The sequence below is a fragment of the Polyergus mexicanus genome, unplaced genomic scaffold (genome assembly GCF_030449975.1).
Source record: "Polyergus mexicanus isolate NDT 795.1 unplaced genomic scaffold, iyPolMexi1.0 SCAF_18, whole genome shotgun sequence".
NCBI lineage: Eukaryota > Metazoa > Arthropoda > Insecta > Hymenoptera > Formicidae > Polyergus > Polyergus mexicanus.
The window spans coordinates 1,114,876-1,129,526 of NW_027223338.1; the positions used below are offsets into that span (position 1 = coordinate 1,114,876).

The following is a 14,651-nucleotide window of genomic DNA, read 5'->3' on the forward strand; positions in this document are numbered from 1 at the left end:
CTCTCTCTCTCTCTCTCTACATCATAATATTGACCATAATGTAGAAAAGAATTTAAGCATAGAGAAAAAGAGCAAGCCTAAGAGATTGCAGAATTGCCGAGTAATGTTGACATCTCCGATTCGGGTGACGCATATCGATCCCAAGCTCCTTTTGAAGTCAGAAGTCGCATCATCCTCGCACGGTTCGTTGCCCTTCATTCGTTATTACGCTTCACCTGCGAGCCCTGCGAGACGTCACATGTAAAATGCATTCGTGACTGCGACACAGACGAATAGAATTTTTTTTTTTTTTTAAATTAAGGAAATGTGCAATTAACTAACCAGCAAATCTCTAATTGCATTTGCTTAAGTTCACGTTTTATGACTGTTAAACGCGCACATGAGACTGCATGATAATTACAGTGGAAGTTGTAATTAAGTAACGCAAATCATTAAGATATAACATCGCGATTAATATTCCATAATATTTAACATATTACAATTCGCATTTAGGTGAAAAGAATATTTATGAACGTTGACAATTTAAATTTTACATTAAACGATTTATATACTATCGTCGCGTCGCAAGCTGCAAAAGCGTCCCGATATAATGCGACGTTTAAATACAGTTAACGAAGCGCTATACATAGATGTATAAAACCTATTTTCGAGACCCGGGGTAAACGTTCTCTCGGGGCTATCGTATACTTGTGACATCATTGCTCAGTACCGAGAGTTTTTGCCTTCCCCTTTGGCTCTTTGCTGGCCTCTGCGTCATTATCTTTTCAGACAGAAATATACGCGCTTCTAAAATCTATCTATAATCGTATCAAGATATTATATAAACAAGTCCATCTACATTGCATCGCGAAACATAAACAATTCGATAATGTGTATCATCGGACGCATCTGCCGGTATCACAATGTTGTATTATTTATTTAGTAAAATAATAACACAATTGCAGAAATGTTATAAAAATTTGTATTGTTTAATAAAAGTATCGTGTTAAAAAAATTCATTACTAGACAATATTATTATTAATTATTAATATTATTATTATAGACAATAAAAATTCGAGAAAAATTATTTTTCGATCTTATCCAGAAATTTTCTCTACGTCTTTAAATATACAGCAAAAATTTTCAACAAATCACTACTACAATTTTTTGACGATTTTTATACAAGATGAATAAAGATGAGTGACAAGTGAATATTTTTGAAAGATATTAATAATATGAAAAGATCTATGCAAAGTTGTAATATTTTAGAGCATATACTTTTGAAATATATTTTCTTTCTTCTTTCCAGCCGGAACATTGACAATGCAATCGGTTTTCTTATCTATTATGACTTTGATTAACGCTGAATGTCTTAATCTTGCTGTATTCGTCTTGATACGAACTGCAATTATGCGTATTAATTATACATATAGTTTTATTTAAAGAACTTATTGCTCTTAAAATCCTCTTGATGGTTTTACGTGGAAAACATATATACGTGTATATTCAAAAGGGCTATCTTTTATAACAATTCAATTTTGTCTAATCATAATCGTCAATATTTTTGAAAGTTTATTTTTCATCACGTGTCTCGCTCTGTGTAGTGAACACGGTGCAATGAGAGCAACAATAGTGGCGAAAAAATTACACAGAAACAACGCGCGAGAAAGGGTCAAGCGTAACACGCACGCACGCACGCACGCACGCATGTACACATGCACGCGTGGGCGAGAGAGCTCCGGCTTTACTTGTCAAACTTGGGTGCACAGTCCGTTAAAACTGTTGTTAGAGCTACGTGGGAGGTTGCAGGTTTCCTTTATACGAGCGCAGAAATGCATCGCGTGCAGATTCACATCCGCGGGACGCTACGTATAGTCGGCGGAAATAAGCCTGGGGGTTGTTATTAAACGGACCGTTGAAAATTCGGGATACGCGTATTTTCGGATACGCCGGATATATCGGGTATCAAATATGTCGGTGAACTTCTTGGCAATTTAACAGAGGAAACGAGACGAGAAATTTGCCAACGATTATGAAAGCGACTCCGGATTACATAAGTTTTCGTAAAATCAAGATGTTTGTTAAAATAATTAATATTTTTAAAGCATAAAAGAAGAAGAAAAAAAACCCACAAGAGAGAAAGGAAGAGTCTATTTCCAGAGACAAAGGATATTAATTAAATTACTTTCGTAATCGTTACAATTAGAAAAATCAAGCGGTTGATCTTGCTCAGGTCTGTGTCAGTTGGAAAATTATTTCTCGCTTTACAAAATCGAGCCCCTTTTATTTTTTTTAAAGTTTCTTACTAACAACACGCTGCGAGAGCGAGGCGAAAAGCGAGAAGGAGAAGTAAATGCATAATTTCATCGCGCCGAGAGTCGGTCGTCGTCGATTTGCAACGGACTATATTTGGCAGCCTCCATATTCCTCGGTTATCTCTTTCCCCTCGTGAGACAAACAAGCTTTAATGCGTGAGATAAAACGCGACTCGATAATCTCAGAGCACATTCGTTCTCCTTTTGTTGCAACAATTTTGAGACAATGCATCCAGCACTAGTAATCCCAAGAGTTATCCCGAAAGGTAAGTATGTCCCTGATCCTTGAATGTGAACAAAATTTACGGAATACTAAGAAACATTAGTATTTTTCAATTCATAAGGCGGATTAATTATACGATATGTAGTATAAAAATGATTGAGATAAGCAAAAAAAAGTTATCTTACAATCATGTATATCTCGGTTCTTGAAAAATAACGAATCGATTGAGAGCCGCTTACGACACAATCGACCATGACATATACCTTCGTGAATATATCACAGACATGTTTATATGTCTGTGGAACATAATGCGATTTTTCATTTTCCGATTACTCACACGCACACATAAAAATGCTCGATATTAGCATTTTTTTTTTCTCCCTAATTGCCGCATGCAGCATTGAAGAAGTGTATTTTACGCATGTAAGTGTAAAAATAACGTTATGTAAGAAAGATAAAACGTGCTGGAGCGCACTATATGTATGGTAAAAAGCATCGAGGTGAGGGTGATGTCATACCTTAAATCCTGAAAAGGAAACATCTCTGTGGCGTGGAAAAAAAAAAAAAGCGAGTGAAACGCGACGACGAGGATCGCGGCGGTTCGATTCGCGTTTCGTCCCGTACCCTTGACATCGATACGATGTGCATTCGTGCCTTGCAAAAATGGTACAGCTATCATGTCGTAAGGAGAAACATTGTTAGATCTAATTATACTCGACGATTCACAGCCCGGCGACCATAATTCGACGACAAAGAGTATGTCGTACCTCTATTTACCCATATTTTACGCTTCTGCGTAAAGTATAGCGACATAAAAGCAACGCGTGTCTAATTCGTGTTCATTCGTATCAATTATCAAGCGAAGTGAACGAAAAAAAAAAAAAATTATACACACTGAGGAAAAAAAAACTTGTTAATTTGACTAAATTCGTCCAACTAATTATTATTTCTTTGTATTTTTTAAAATTGAAATATTGAAATATTTAAGTCAAATATGATATATTAAATCTAACATGACGTATATTTGATTTAAATATTTCAATTAAAGAGATACGAAGAAATAATAATTTGGACGAATTTAGTCAAGTTAACAATTTTTTTTTCTCAATGTAGAATATCCTTATTGAAAGGACGAAAAATATTTTATCAAGTACCTTAGACAAATATTTTGCAAATGACAATAAAAGATTAAAATTTTGTTCTGGCGTGACAGATCTCAGAAAAAAATCAAAAGAACAGGATGAAGGGTTTAAGGATAAAGCTGTGTAACCATTTCTTTTATTTCGTTTTAAGAAATTGAAGTAGAAAGATGTTTCGCGTTAATCGATTCGAGAATAATTCGTAATGGAAAGGTATGTCTCGGATTGCTTGTCGAAATGAATCGGAGCATTTGTCGAAGATTAAGGGCGGTCTGTATTCTACGTGGCAAACGGGCGTTGTGTTCATCGAGAAACGACCGACCGAGAAAGACCGGAAAGACGCTTTTTTTAGTCAAACATTTTCTATTCTTCCAAGTGATACAATGGATCGTTGTGTGTAAAACGGACAGCTGAAAGGCCGCTTTTAACGCATTCTCCGATATATCATTACGAATCTCATTTCTGTGCGTTGCCCTGCCCCGAAGGTGAAAAAGCGTGACACTTGCGGCTTAACATGTTTCGGATAATCACGTAGATGATTTTCACGTTCAGAATGATCTTCGTATAAAATTTTTAATGCAACAATTAAGCGCGACACGCACTTCCGCTGCCCATATCTCGCTCGTTTTACTGACGTTCGAATCGCCAGTGCGTTCAGTGCGAATTGAATGACGCATTGTGAGGAGTAAAGAATGAAAGCCATTCGTGAATTAAATGCAAACTACACGCGCAAAATGAGTTTTACGATCGTAAAAGTATATTTTGAGATACGAAAAGATATGTCGAACTTGTAATATTTGTCGAAATATAGTTCGAATTAATACAAATTTAAAAAAAAATTTTTTTTTTAAGAAATCTGCCCCCAAAGGAAGCAACTGTGGCAATCTGTCTGAAAATTGCGAATCTTTTTATGTATTAGAATTAAAACCGATACGAAACTCGATCCCCCAAACGCACATTTTACGAAGATTATGAGAATGTAGAAAGGAATCATAGGTACGTACATAGAGGAAGCAGAAAGATGACTCGTACGATAATAAAAAGTCACGCTAAAAATAGCAATGAACGCTCGAGTGTGTATCGATATGTGCAAATCTAAAATATCAAGTATCAGAAATCATGTATAATGCAAAGGTCTTTCAATTTTGCCTGAAATTCTCGATTCGATTAATTATTTATTATGTCGCACGGGGGACTTTCGTACACATTCCTATAACCAACACGACCGGAAAGAAAGAGAGAGAGAGAGAGAGAGAGAGAGAGAGAGAGAGTGACGTAAGACCATCTGATCCGATGCGCTTCGGCTAATGACAGTTATTTAAGAAAAATCAAACGTGAGTATATCGATTACACGGGGATCACGAGTCGCGGTAATTTGATAATCGGATGAAAGACGAGCAAAATTCTTGAACGGGTATTGTGCAATCTTGAAGTAGGAATATAGAAAGTATACAATAGAGTTATCGGCAAGAGGAAAATATATTATTAATAAAATTCGAATAAGAATCGAAGAATGTAGCGATTTTTTTTATCGAGTATCTTATAAGATATCGATTCGTTCATTAATCTACTTTATCAAGGCAACTCTTGGACGTCTAACGGGTCTACAAGTGTAACGTCGCGCGATGAATCACTCGTTGCCGCCCAAACGACGAGAATAATTTCTTACTTGTACTTGTCTTTAAAACAGATTTTGCCACACGATATTAGTAGACCTTTCAACATTTCAGCCAATAATAAGCTCGAAAAACAAATCATCGTGTCTGTGTAACTATATCTCGTTGAACTGATTGCGACTCTATAAGCATCGTGCGGTTAACGATTCTTTTATAATCTCGAATAATTTTGAAATATTTTCATACAATCGCATTTTGCAATATTTTAATATATTTTTAAAAATTTTCTTTTGTATACTGATAACCGTAATTTTAATTTATTATTCAAAGAGAAACGGGTGAAAATTTTTACGCGATCGAGAAGGATTGTATACGGAACATAATGTTTATCGAATCAAATCTGTTGACTTTACCTGATGATTTAAATCCCGCATTAAAATTTCCACTCGCTCTCGATACTCCATTAAACTGTCACTCGAATATCTGTTATGCATTTCTCGCGAAGGGCTCAAGAACTCGCGTCGCCTGTACTTGCTCGGCCATTACCGGAGGACATTTAGCGACTTAATGGCTCTGTCTAAAACGACATCCCTCCGTCGATCTTTGCGATACTTTAGCAGAGGACACTTTACCGTACATGGCGTGAAAGTTTTTTTTTTTTTCCCCCTTATTCGCAGCTTGAACCGAACTCCGCGATTCTTCGTCAAGCGAAATGCATCGCGAGAGGATGCAGAATAAATCTTGAATTTTCGATTTTTTCCCTCAGGAATATCGTCAAAATATTGTCACTCGTTTGATTTCTAAGATTAAGAATCAAAATAAACATTAGAAGAATTATGCCAACTAATTATAAAATATGTAAACAGGCATCGTGTTCCTAATCCGGGATTACATCTTTTACAATCGTAAATGTCGTCTTGAAAATCTGGCAGAAAAACAAACGGGATAAACGGCGTGCTTTATCCGACAAAAATATCGAGAATATACAAGTATATCTCAATCGGCAACAATAACATGTCATAAACTCATGATTGGTCTTGATGCAAATTGAGCAATTTAAAGGTCGCACCGTCGGACTCTCAACTAACAAGTAAAGTATCCTTTGAATCTTAAAATATTCTCTCTTGATATATCACGATTCTGCAAAGTGCAACGTTCGTTCGTGAGAGAGAAAAAGAGAGACAGAGAGAGAGAGAGGGGGAGAAAGGCAGAGTTATAAAAAATTCAACACACCTATAGACAAGTGACGAGAGGGAGGGAGAGAAAGTCTAATAATAACAATGAGATGACTATTTTTATGATTGAAGTAAATTAAATTTAAACAGCAACGTAAAGCCCGGCATCGTTTTAAAGTGCGACATCTAAAATAACTGGAGGGATCCTATCGCGATTATTCGAGCATTAAAAGTTAGATACGATGTTATAAACAACATTCGATTAAATGGAATGAGAACCTCTGCCCGCAAGCACACAAGCTAACAACAAGATTGACATACTCGACACGTCCCCCTCCCCCCTCCCCCCTCCCCACCCCCACCACGCGATCGTACGAAATTAGGACCGACAATGAGAAAGACCTAATGTAATGTATAATAATTTCTCATATATAAAATATAGAAGGGGAAGACATGATATAAAGATCTACATAAAAAAGATATAAGGAAACAAATACAAAAAAGTTCTGGAACATTAAAATATATATATATACAGGGTGTCCCATTTTAATCTCCTCAGGCAAATATCTCACAAATAATTGTTTAAAAAAGTACATTGTAAATAATTTTCTTAAAAACAATTTTTTTTTTTTTTTTTTTTTTTTATACTAATTGATTTGTCTCATTATTCTGTACATAGAAGTATTACGGTAAGATTATCAAAAACTAAATATTTTACGAGATATTTAATTTTTTATATCAAAATATGTCAAATTAAAATATAAAATAACTCAAAAAGTACTTAATAAGAAAATACTTTATTATAGTGTTTTGGAAAGCTCTCGATGTCAGCTACAAGAGTATTAAATAAAAAATGGGGGTTTCCATTTAAGATTTTAAAGTTGACTTTCACATGATTTTCAAATGATTTTCCAAGTTCAAATCATTGTCACCATCTTATGGCCCCCTCGAAACCAAACAACTTTTGTCTGAAACATTTTTCTCTTCCGGGCTTGGTTTTTGAGATATTTGCCTAAGGAGATTAAAATGGGACACCCTGTATATATACACAATCCATATATTAGAATGATATTTATGTTTATATTCTCCTCATATTTATTTAATTAAAAATGCCTTTTAAACGAAATAAAAATATAAGACCATTTATTTGCTTCGTCTTTTATTTTTGTAGATACTATTGAAATTTATTCTCTTGTGTATTTATATAAACGTTTACAGAGGAAATAAATGCAGTCGGAATCGATAAATCGAGAGACGCGAGGAATAAAAGTGAAATAAAGACCAGCCGTGTGTTGATAAACATCCTGCTCAACGTCCCAGTATTTTTACGAAACTACACGCGCTGTTTTACAATTCGTAAAAAAAAAAAAAGAGCGGCGCGTGTTTATTAACATTACCTACGTTTCGGAGCATCGCTTTAATTTATCATCCGTAATGCGTTGTAAATGTCATTGTTCTTTTATCACGCGTTGCGCAATATTAACTATTATGATGAAACTGTACTGTGCGACTCTCGGATATTGTTTACGCGCATTAATTCGCGGCGTGTACTTAAATTCAAACGCGTGACGATACCATGGTTGATCTCTTGTATACATCGAGAATAAACAGACGATTATTATAATTTTCCCGCGAAGAAACGGAGCTGAATCGTATCTCGCGTATCAGATCGCGGTGCATATTTGAATCTTTAAACAGCACCGCGTATGTTTCGAATAAACACACGCTGTGTATAACCTAGTGTTAAATGTCTCGTAGCGAGAACAGTCAATATGGTGAAAAAAAAAAGTGTCTTGAGCCATAAAAAAAAATAATTGTGAAAAAATAAGTACAAATAATAATAATAATAGATCTGTGCGAGCAAAGATATACAGGGTGAGGCAATTTATATCGAGACCTAATATAAATAGCTAAAAAATAAAGCAAGATGGAAAGAAATGTTTCTCGGACAAAAGTTGTTCGGTTCTAAGGGGATCATATAAGATGGTGCCATTAGTTTGACCTTGGCTGGAGGCACCTCGGAGCCTTTCAATGTCAATCTTGTTTTATTTTCTTCACACCAATCGATGCCTCTCATTGTTTGAGCTTAAAATATTAAGGTAACATTATTGCAAAATAAATAATTTTATGAGATATTTCATAGTTTATGCAAAATTGTGTCCAAGTAAAGTAATAAAATAAAGTATAAAATATTCTCGTAAACTATTAAACATTTGACCATCATACCCCTATAACTTTTTATGCGGAATATTGCGAGGAATCGATTTATGTAAAAAAAATTGGGGTGTTTTCATTTAAAAAAAACAAGATTGACATTGAAATCTCCGAAGCGCCTCCTTGTGGACCCCCTTAGAATCGAACAACTTTTGTCCGAAATATTTCTTTCTATCTTGCTTTATTTTTTTTAGATATTTAGGTGTCTCAATATAAATGCCCCACCCTGTATATGTATTATTATTATTTCTTTTAGAGAATAAAAATTCTCAAAATTATCAAAAATATCTTCAATATAAATGAGTGATATTAATAAGTAGTCGGCTGTTGATGTTAACCGCATTCATTTATATTAAAAATATTTTTGTTAATTATTAAAAAAAAAAATTTCTCTTTATTCTCTATAATAAAACAAGATGTCTTTGCTCCTATAAGTTTATCATTATTGATATTTATTTTTTTCGATATAACGACCTTTATTATTTAATTCTTGTATCGTGAAGATGAATGCGATTCTACCTTGGCCCTTGGAGTATTATTTCCGCTCACATAACAAAAATAACATAAATTAAAGCTACTTTTAAACCACTACCACATACGCGTAAATGGCAATAGTTTGACGCACCCTAGAAAACTCTTAATGACTTCAACAGACCAGGTTGCTCTTTCGTTGCTATTACGGTCGCTAGCATTGCTTGTTCCCGCTTCTAGGCAGAGGTGAGTTTAAGGGCGGTCACGTTTTCTCACACGCGAGAAACGACGTTTTACGGAGCGCGTGGTGACTGATCAATCGTCTCCTTTCTCCATTTATGGACCGCGCGCGTCATGAAGAGCGCGCTTAACGAGGAGATTAAATCGCGAATCGGCGACGCGCTCGACGTCAGTTGAGCGTTAAGGGCGTACTGTATCTAGTCTATTAACCCTACACCCTATATCCCTGCCTCAATCGCAACTCATCTTGTAATAGAATGACACGCCGGAGAAAGATAGCTCATGTCGATAAGAAACAGAGTCTAGTGATAACAAATGCGGTTTTATTAAAAAAAAAAAAAAATAAATAAATATATATATATATATATATATATATATATATATATATATATATATTCGTCAATATAATGACAACTTTTAGTATCACGACGACTTTTAAAGTATTAAAAATAACATCGTTTAATAAACGATAAAATGATAAAGTAATAAAATAATCCCTCTTTTTTTCATATATTTCACATAATGTCCCTTATTGACATTGACACTAAGCGGCGCTACTGTTTTATAAATCACTGTGTACAAGTCGAGAAAAGTAAATTGGAAAAGTTCAATTTTAAATTGAACGAAGAGATGCTAGGTACTTTTATTTTACAGCCTTTTTTTTTAATAAGAAACAAATAAAGAAGAGAAAAATTTGTCCCCGGAAATAATAGGAGCGGAAAATGGATGGAAAAAAAAAGACTCTAAACTAAAGATTATGTCGTTAAGCGTGAAGGAGGATACGATACCAAGACGATCGTCTCCGTGATCGAGAATTCTCACCTTGGGATTGCCGTTGCCAAGCCACGGTATAACATTGTCGATGAACATGCCAATGTCCTGGCACTCGATGCTATTGGTCGAGTCGCCGAGGTAATTCAGCAGCGCGTTGCCGACGTTCAGCTTTTTCTTGATATCCGTCGTTGACAGGAGCGGCATGAAACCGTCCATATCACGCGGATTCACCGCCATGGTGAACGAGATGCTAAACGTCACGCGTCCCCGTCACCGTGCACGTACGTCGTCTTCGTCTTCGTCGTCGTCGTCGTCGTCGCGCACGTCGTCGCTCACTGACTCCTCCGCGAGTCCGTCGAAACAAGGACGATACGTGGAGGAGAATGGCTCACTCGTTCACTCGCGCACGTCAACACACATTACCCCGCCGTCGTGACGACGCTTACGCACGATATCTCGTGTCCTTCATCATGTCAGCGAGATGAACAAATGTCCTCGCGCAAAGACACACGGAAAGAAACACACGCGTGGTTTTATTATACGAGGAGGAGGCTGCCGATGCGATATATATAGTCGTCCGGCACCGATTCGCAATCGCCGTCACCCGTAGTCACTATAGTCACTGTCGCCGCCGCTCGTTCCAACGTCCGTAACGTACGGCGCGATCGCTATAAACAAGCTCGTATTGGAGGTTCGCGAGCCGATACTCGAGTCCTATGCGTTAAACACGATAGTCAGCGAACGTCCGCGCTCGTCGTTTCGTCGCGCACACCGTAAACCGTAGCTATCCGGATCGCGAGACGCGGCTAAAACGAGATCATCGGCACCGTATACGTGACGCCATGTTGGTTTTACGCCATTTTGGATTAGCCACTGCGCCGTTCGTGTCGCGCGGTCGCGCCACGCCGCCGATGCAGCCGCCACTCGCGGCCGCCGCGGCAACTATCTCTCCGCGTACGTTCGAAAATCCACTAGTTCGAGACCAAGCGTTCGCTCGATCAATCAAGGAGCACGAATTTCTTTGCCCCGATTGGTCAAAGTGAAACGTCACTATCCCGAGTAGATTCTCGAACGCAATTTTCTTCCCGTCCGTTGGTCCGTTCGCCGCCGCGTCCGTTAAACTATTTGAATCGCGCTCGTTGTTTTCGCGTTATATGGTAATGAATTTATTATTCATTCTTCGGTCATAAAAATGCGTCTAATGACTTCGCCATTCGAATTATACGTGTATACAAAGCTCTGCTCGCCTTTTACATATTAATCATTTCATGTTAAATATTATATATCGGTTACGTTGTTTAATTATCGCAGTTTGAATCTGAATGCTCGAGGTGATGAGTGAAAAAAAAAAAAAAAAAACGTATTTTTTATGCAATGTTGATTAGATGCGAGTTTATTGTAGATATATTTTTATTTTCCAATATTTTCAAATCACTCGATAATAGCAGACAAGAGAATTAATAAGATATTGTTCCAATATTTTGATTTTTTATAATAAGCTGTAAGCTTATTTAAATATTTTTTAAGGAAGTATACTTATCATAAATTTACTTTTGTTCTCGATCAGAATCTATAGATTAGAAAATGTGATCGGCAAGAACTCATATAATCTCGCTCCATGTTTAATTAATAATAATCATATTATATTAATCATGCTCCGTTACGACATATTGTTTATTTTGTACAAAAAATACGGGCCTTTAAAATTGTGAAATCATCTGCGTGTATTCATTAACATATCGCTTTTGTATGTTACAGGGAAAAAAATATACGATATCAGCAAGTAGAAATCAAATTTTGTCGCATATTGCGACCGTGTGTCAGTCACATTAGTAATTCAATTATGTCAAATTTAAGTGATACGGTAAGTTATGAAATAAACCAGAAGTGATTGCGTATTATTATTGTGCAACTGTGTTTCAGGTCGGAGGACGAGGATGCTGATCCCGATCGACAATCCCGACATGAATTTAAGGTACAAAGAGATGAGAAAGAAAGGCAGCAACCAAATAACGCTACGGAAAGGTAAGATTGATGATACGCGCAGTGGATGTAAAAAATAGATTTTAGTCCATATAGTAACGCGATCAATTCTGATATAATTAAGTCAGTATCCGTAATTCTACGCATACGTGACATATGCCCTTTTCCTTTTGTAATTCGTCACAACGATAAGAGAGAGCAAGATTAATGTTTTATAAACTTTATTGCATAATTTATATTTATATAACTTTTATTATATAAATTTTAATATATATGTTTATTATATATAAGTCCTAAACTCTACTTTATTAAACTTATTTCTTAAAATATTTTATTTATTTTGCTCGTATCTTATATATATACACACACTCACACACAATAAAATAGAATATAAAATTTTAAAGTACACTATCAGCAATAGAAGAGAATGCCTTTTAATAAATAAATTTATGTACATATTGATATATATACATATATGGAAAATACATATATATATATCCCAATTCTCGAAATGTGTAAATTCGTGTGTTAAAGTATTCCTATTTATGGGTATATATATATATATATATATATATATATATATATATATATATATATACATATACATATATATATATAAGATAGTCGTACATATGCATAGCAAAAATCTTTTTCTTTTTCCCTTTATAGCTAGTTAGACTTCTATAGAGAATTTGCCTGTACACCAGTTGGTGTTTATATAAATTATAATCGATTCCTATTAGTTAATGGTGCAGAAATTAATATATTGAAATGGTTCCCCAGAGGAGAACGAGTTGCAAAAAATTATAAATCCAAAATGGAATTTACGCGAGAATGCACTTATTCATAGCGTAAAACCGTTAAGATCATGAACGTATCTGTTGCCGAGTGTACTTAAAAAATTTATATTCTATTTTATCTTGCGAAATAAACATCTAATAAGTTACTAATAGACATCTTTCAAGCGTTTTTTGAACATTTAAATAGCTAATAGATATTTAAATAAAGGTGTCTTATAAAGGTCTAATGTGAAGGACACGAAAACGTTTAATCGACGAAATTTTAGACATCTACATCAACCGATCTCTTTGATTGAAAAGTCATTTCAATTTATGATTTTTTACTGGAGTATTGCGTATTTTGTCGCGTTTTGTACATGTAAATATTCAAATTCATGTTTTGACGAATCACGCATTTAACGTTAAATGTATAGTATACGCGATCTTAGAAAATGAATTGTATTACAAAAAGATGGCAATATAATGGATTCGCGCGTAATATTTTCAGGACATGTATGTGATCTTTTGATATTTATCCCACGCGATGCAAAATCGTAAAATAAAATTTCTGTTAAAAGATATAATTGCCACTATCCTTATAAAAATTGATAAATGTTGTATGAAAAAAATCAATTACTTAACGTTGATTATGGTAAACTATGCTAAAAATAAATAAGATCTTTGTATACTACTATATATAACTTATACAATTTATATATTATATGTATATATTACTCTTTATAAATAGCATATTACATACATCTTTTACAATATTTTCGTTTGACGATTGGATAATCCAACTAAATCTCTAAAATTGCTAAGAGCTATATCACAATATGTCGCAATAAAAATGATGGAGCTAATAGTTAACTCTTACTTGCCTTGAATGTTTGAATCCGTTCGAATACACGCTTCTGATCTATTATTATTACGATCATTAGACTGTCCAGACTATTCTGCTTACGATAATTTGTATATTCGCGAATTACACCCCTCACTCTTATCGCATACAATCGACAGCCCTGTGAGATGCTTAATTGATAAATATATTTCGTCCCTGTATTGCATCTGAGCGAAAAATATTGAAAAATATCTTGTTGAATCTGCCTGGGTCTATTTTACTTATTTATGTCACAAAGCTTTATATGGAACAGCATGCTTGTTGAAGACAAGCGAAATTCTCGATTCGTACCCAAAACATGTTATCGATCATACGAACAGTTTGTTTTCGCGTTTACATAACGAATTAACAAGTGATTAAACTCAAAATGACTTGGAGTTGGAAAATATTTCTGATGTTAACAGTACAATTTGTACATTTTCACTTATATACGTTTAGAATTATGCTACACTTATGTATAATTCGCGCGCGCGCGCGCATTTTGCATTTTAGAGAGAATCTGACTGTCAAAGTCATAATTGGCATCTTGTAACTTTCTATAGGATTCTTTTTTTCTTACTTTTTCGTACATTTCATCTCGCGGATAACTCAATGGATCGAATAATCGCATTACGATGAGAAAGAGACAAGGAAGTGCTTATCATAACTTAGTTATCTTTAAATATAGTGTATAGTGAACGCAATCTTATCATAATTCACCTAAATTACCTAGATTGTTTGATATCTCGCTGTGGAATATCATAATATTCTAACACATTTGTTATATACTACAAGAGACCTTAACGTGATAGCAGTCGCATGTAAGCAAAATAGTCGAGTACTCTGCGTTGATACCACTGCTT

The 14,651-nt window shown here is 35.1% G+C and overlaps 1 protein-coding gene and 1 long non-coding RNA gene across 5 annotated transcripts in view; one reads left to right on the forward strand and one right to left on the reverse strand.

The window, feature by feature from the left end:
- Window positions 1-11,005, reverse strand: part of Chb (chromosome bows) — a 40,641-nt gene extending 29,636 nt beyond the window's left edge. For all 4 annotated transcript variants that reach the window (XM_070310444.1, XM_070310445.1, XM_070310443.1 and 1 more), the window contains exon 1: window positions 10,195-11,005. In XM_070310444.1, the coding sequence (XP_070166545.1) occupies window positions 10,195-10,383 (189 nt within the window). In that variant the 5' untranslated portion in view covers window positions 10,384-11,005. The remainder of the gene's footprint in view (window positions 1-10,194) is intronic.
- A 221-nt stretch (window positions 11,006-11,226) lies between these two features.
- On the forward strand, window positions 11,227-12,323 carry LOC138941098 (uncharacterized). Its single transcript, XR_011448111.1, has 3 exons — window positions 11,227-11,303; window positions 11,905-12,010; window positions 12,070-12,323. It is a non-coding gene; the product is annotated as an uncharacterized lncRNA (long non-coding RNA).
- The last annotated feature ends 2,328 nt before the right edge of the window (window positions 12,324-14,651 follow it).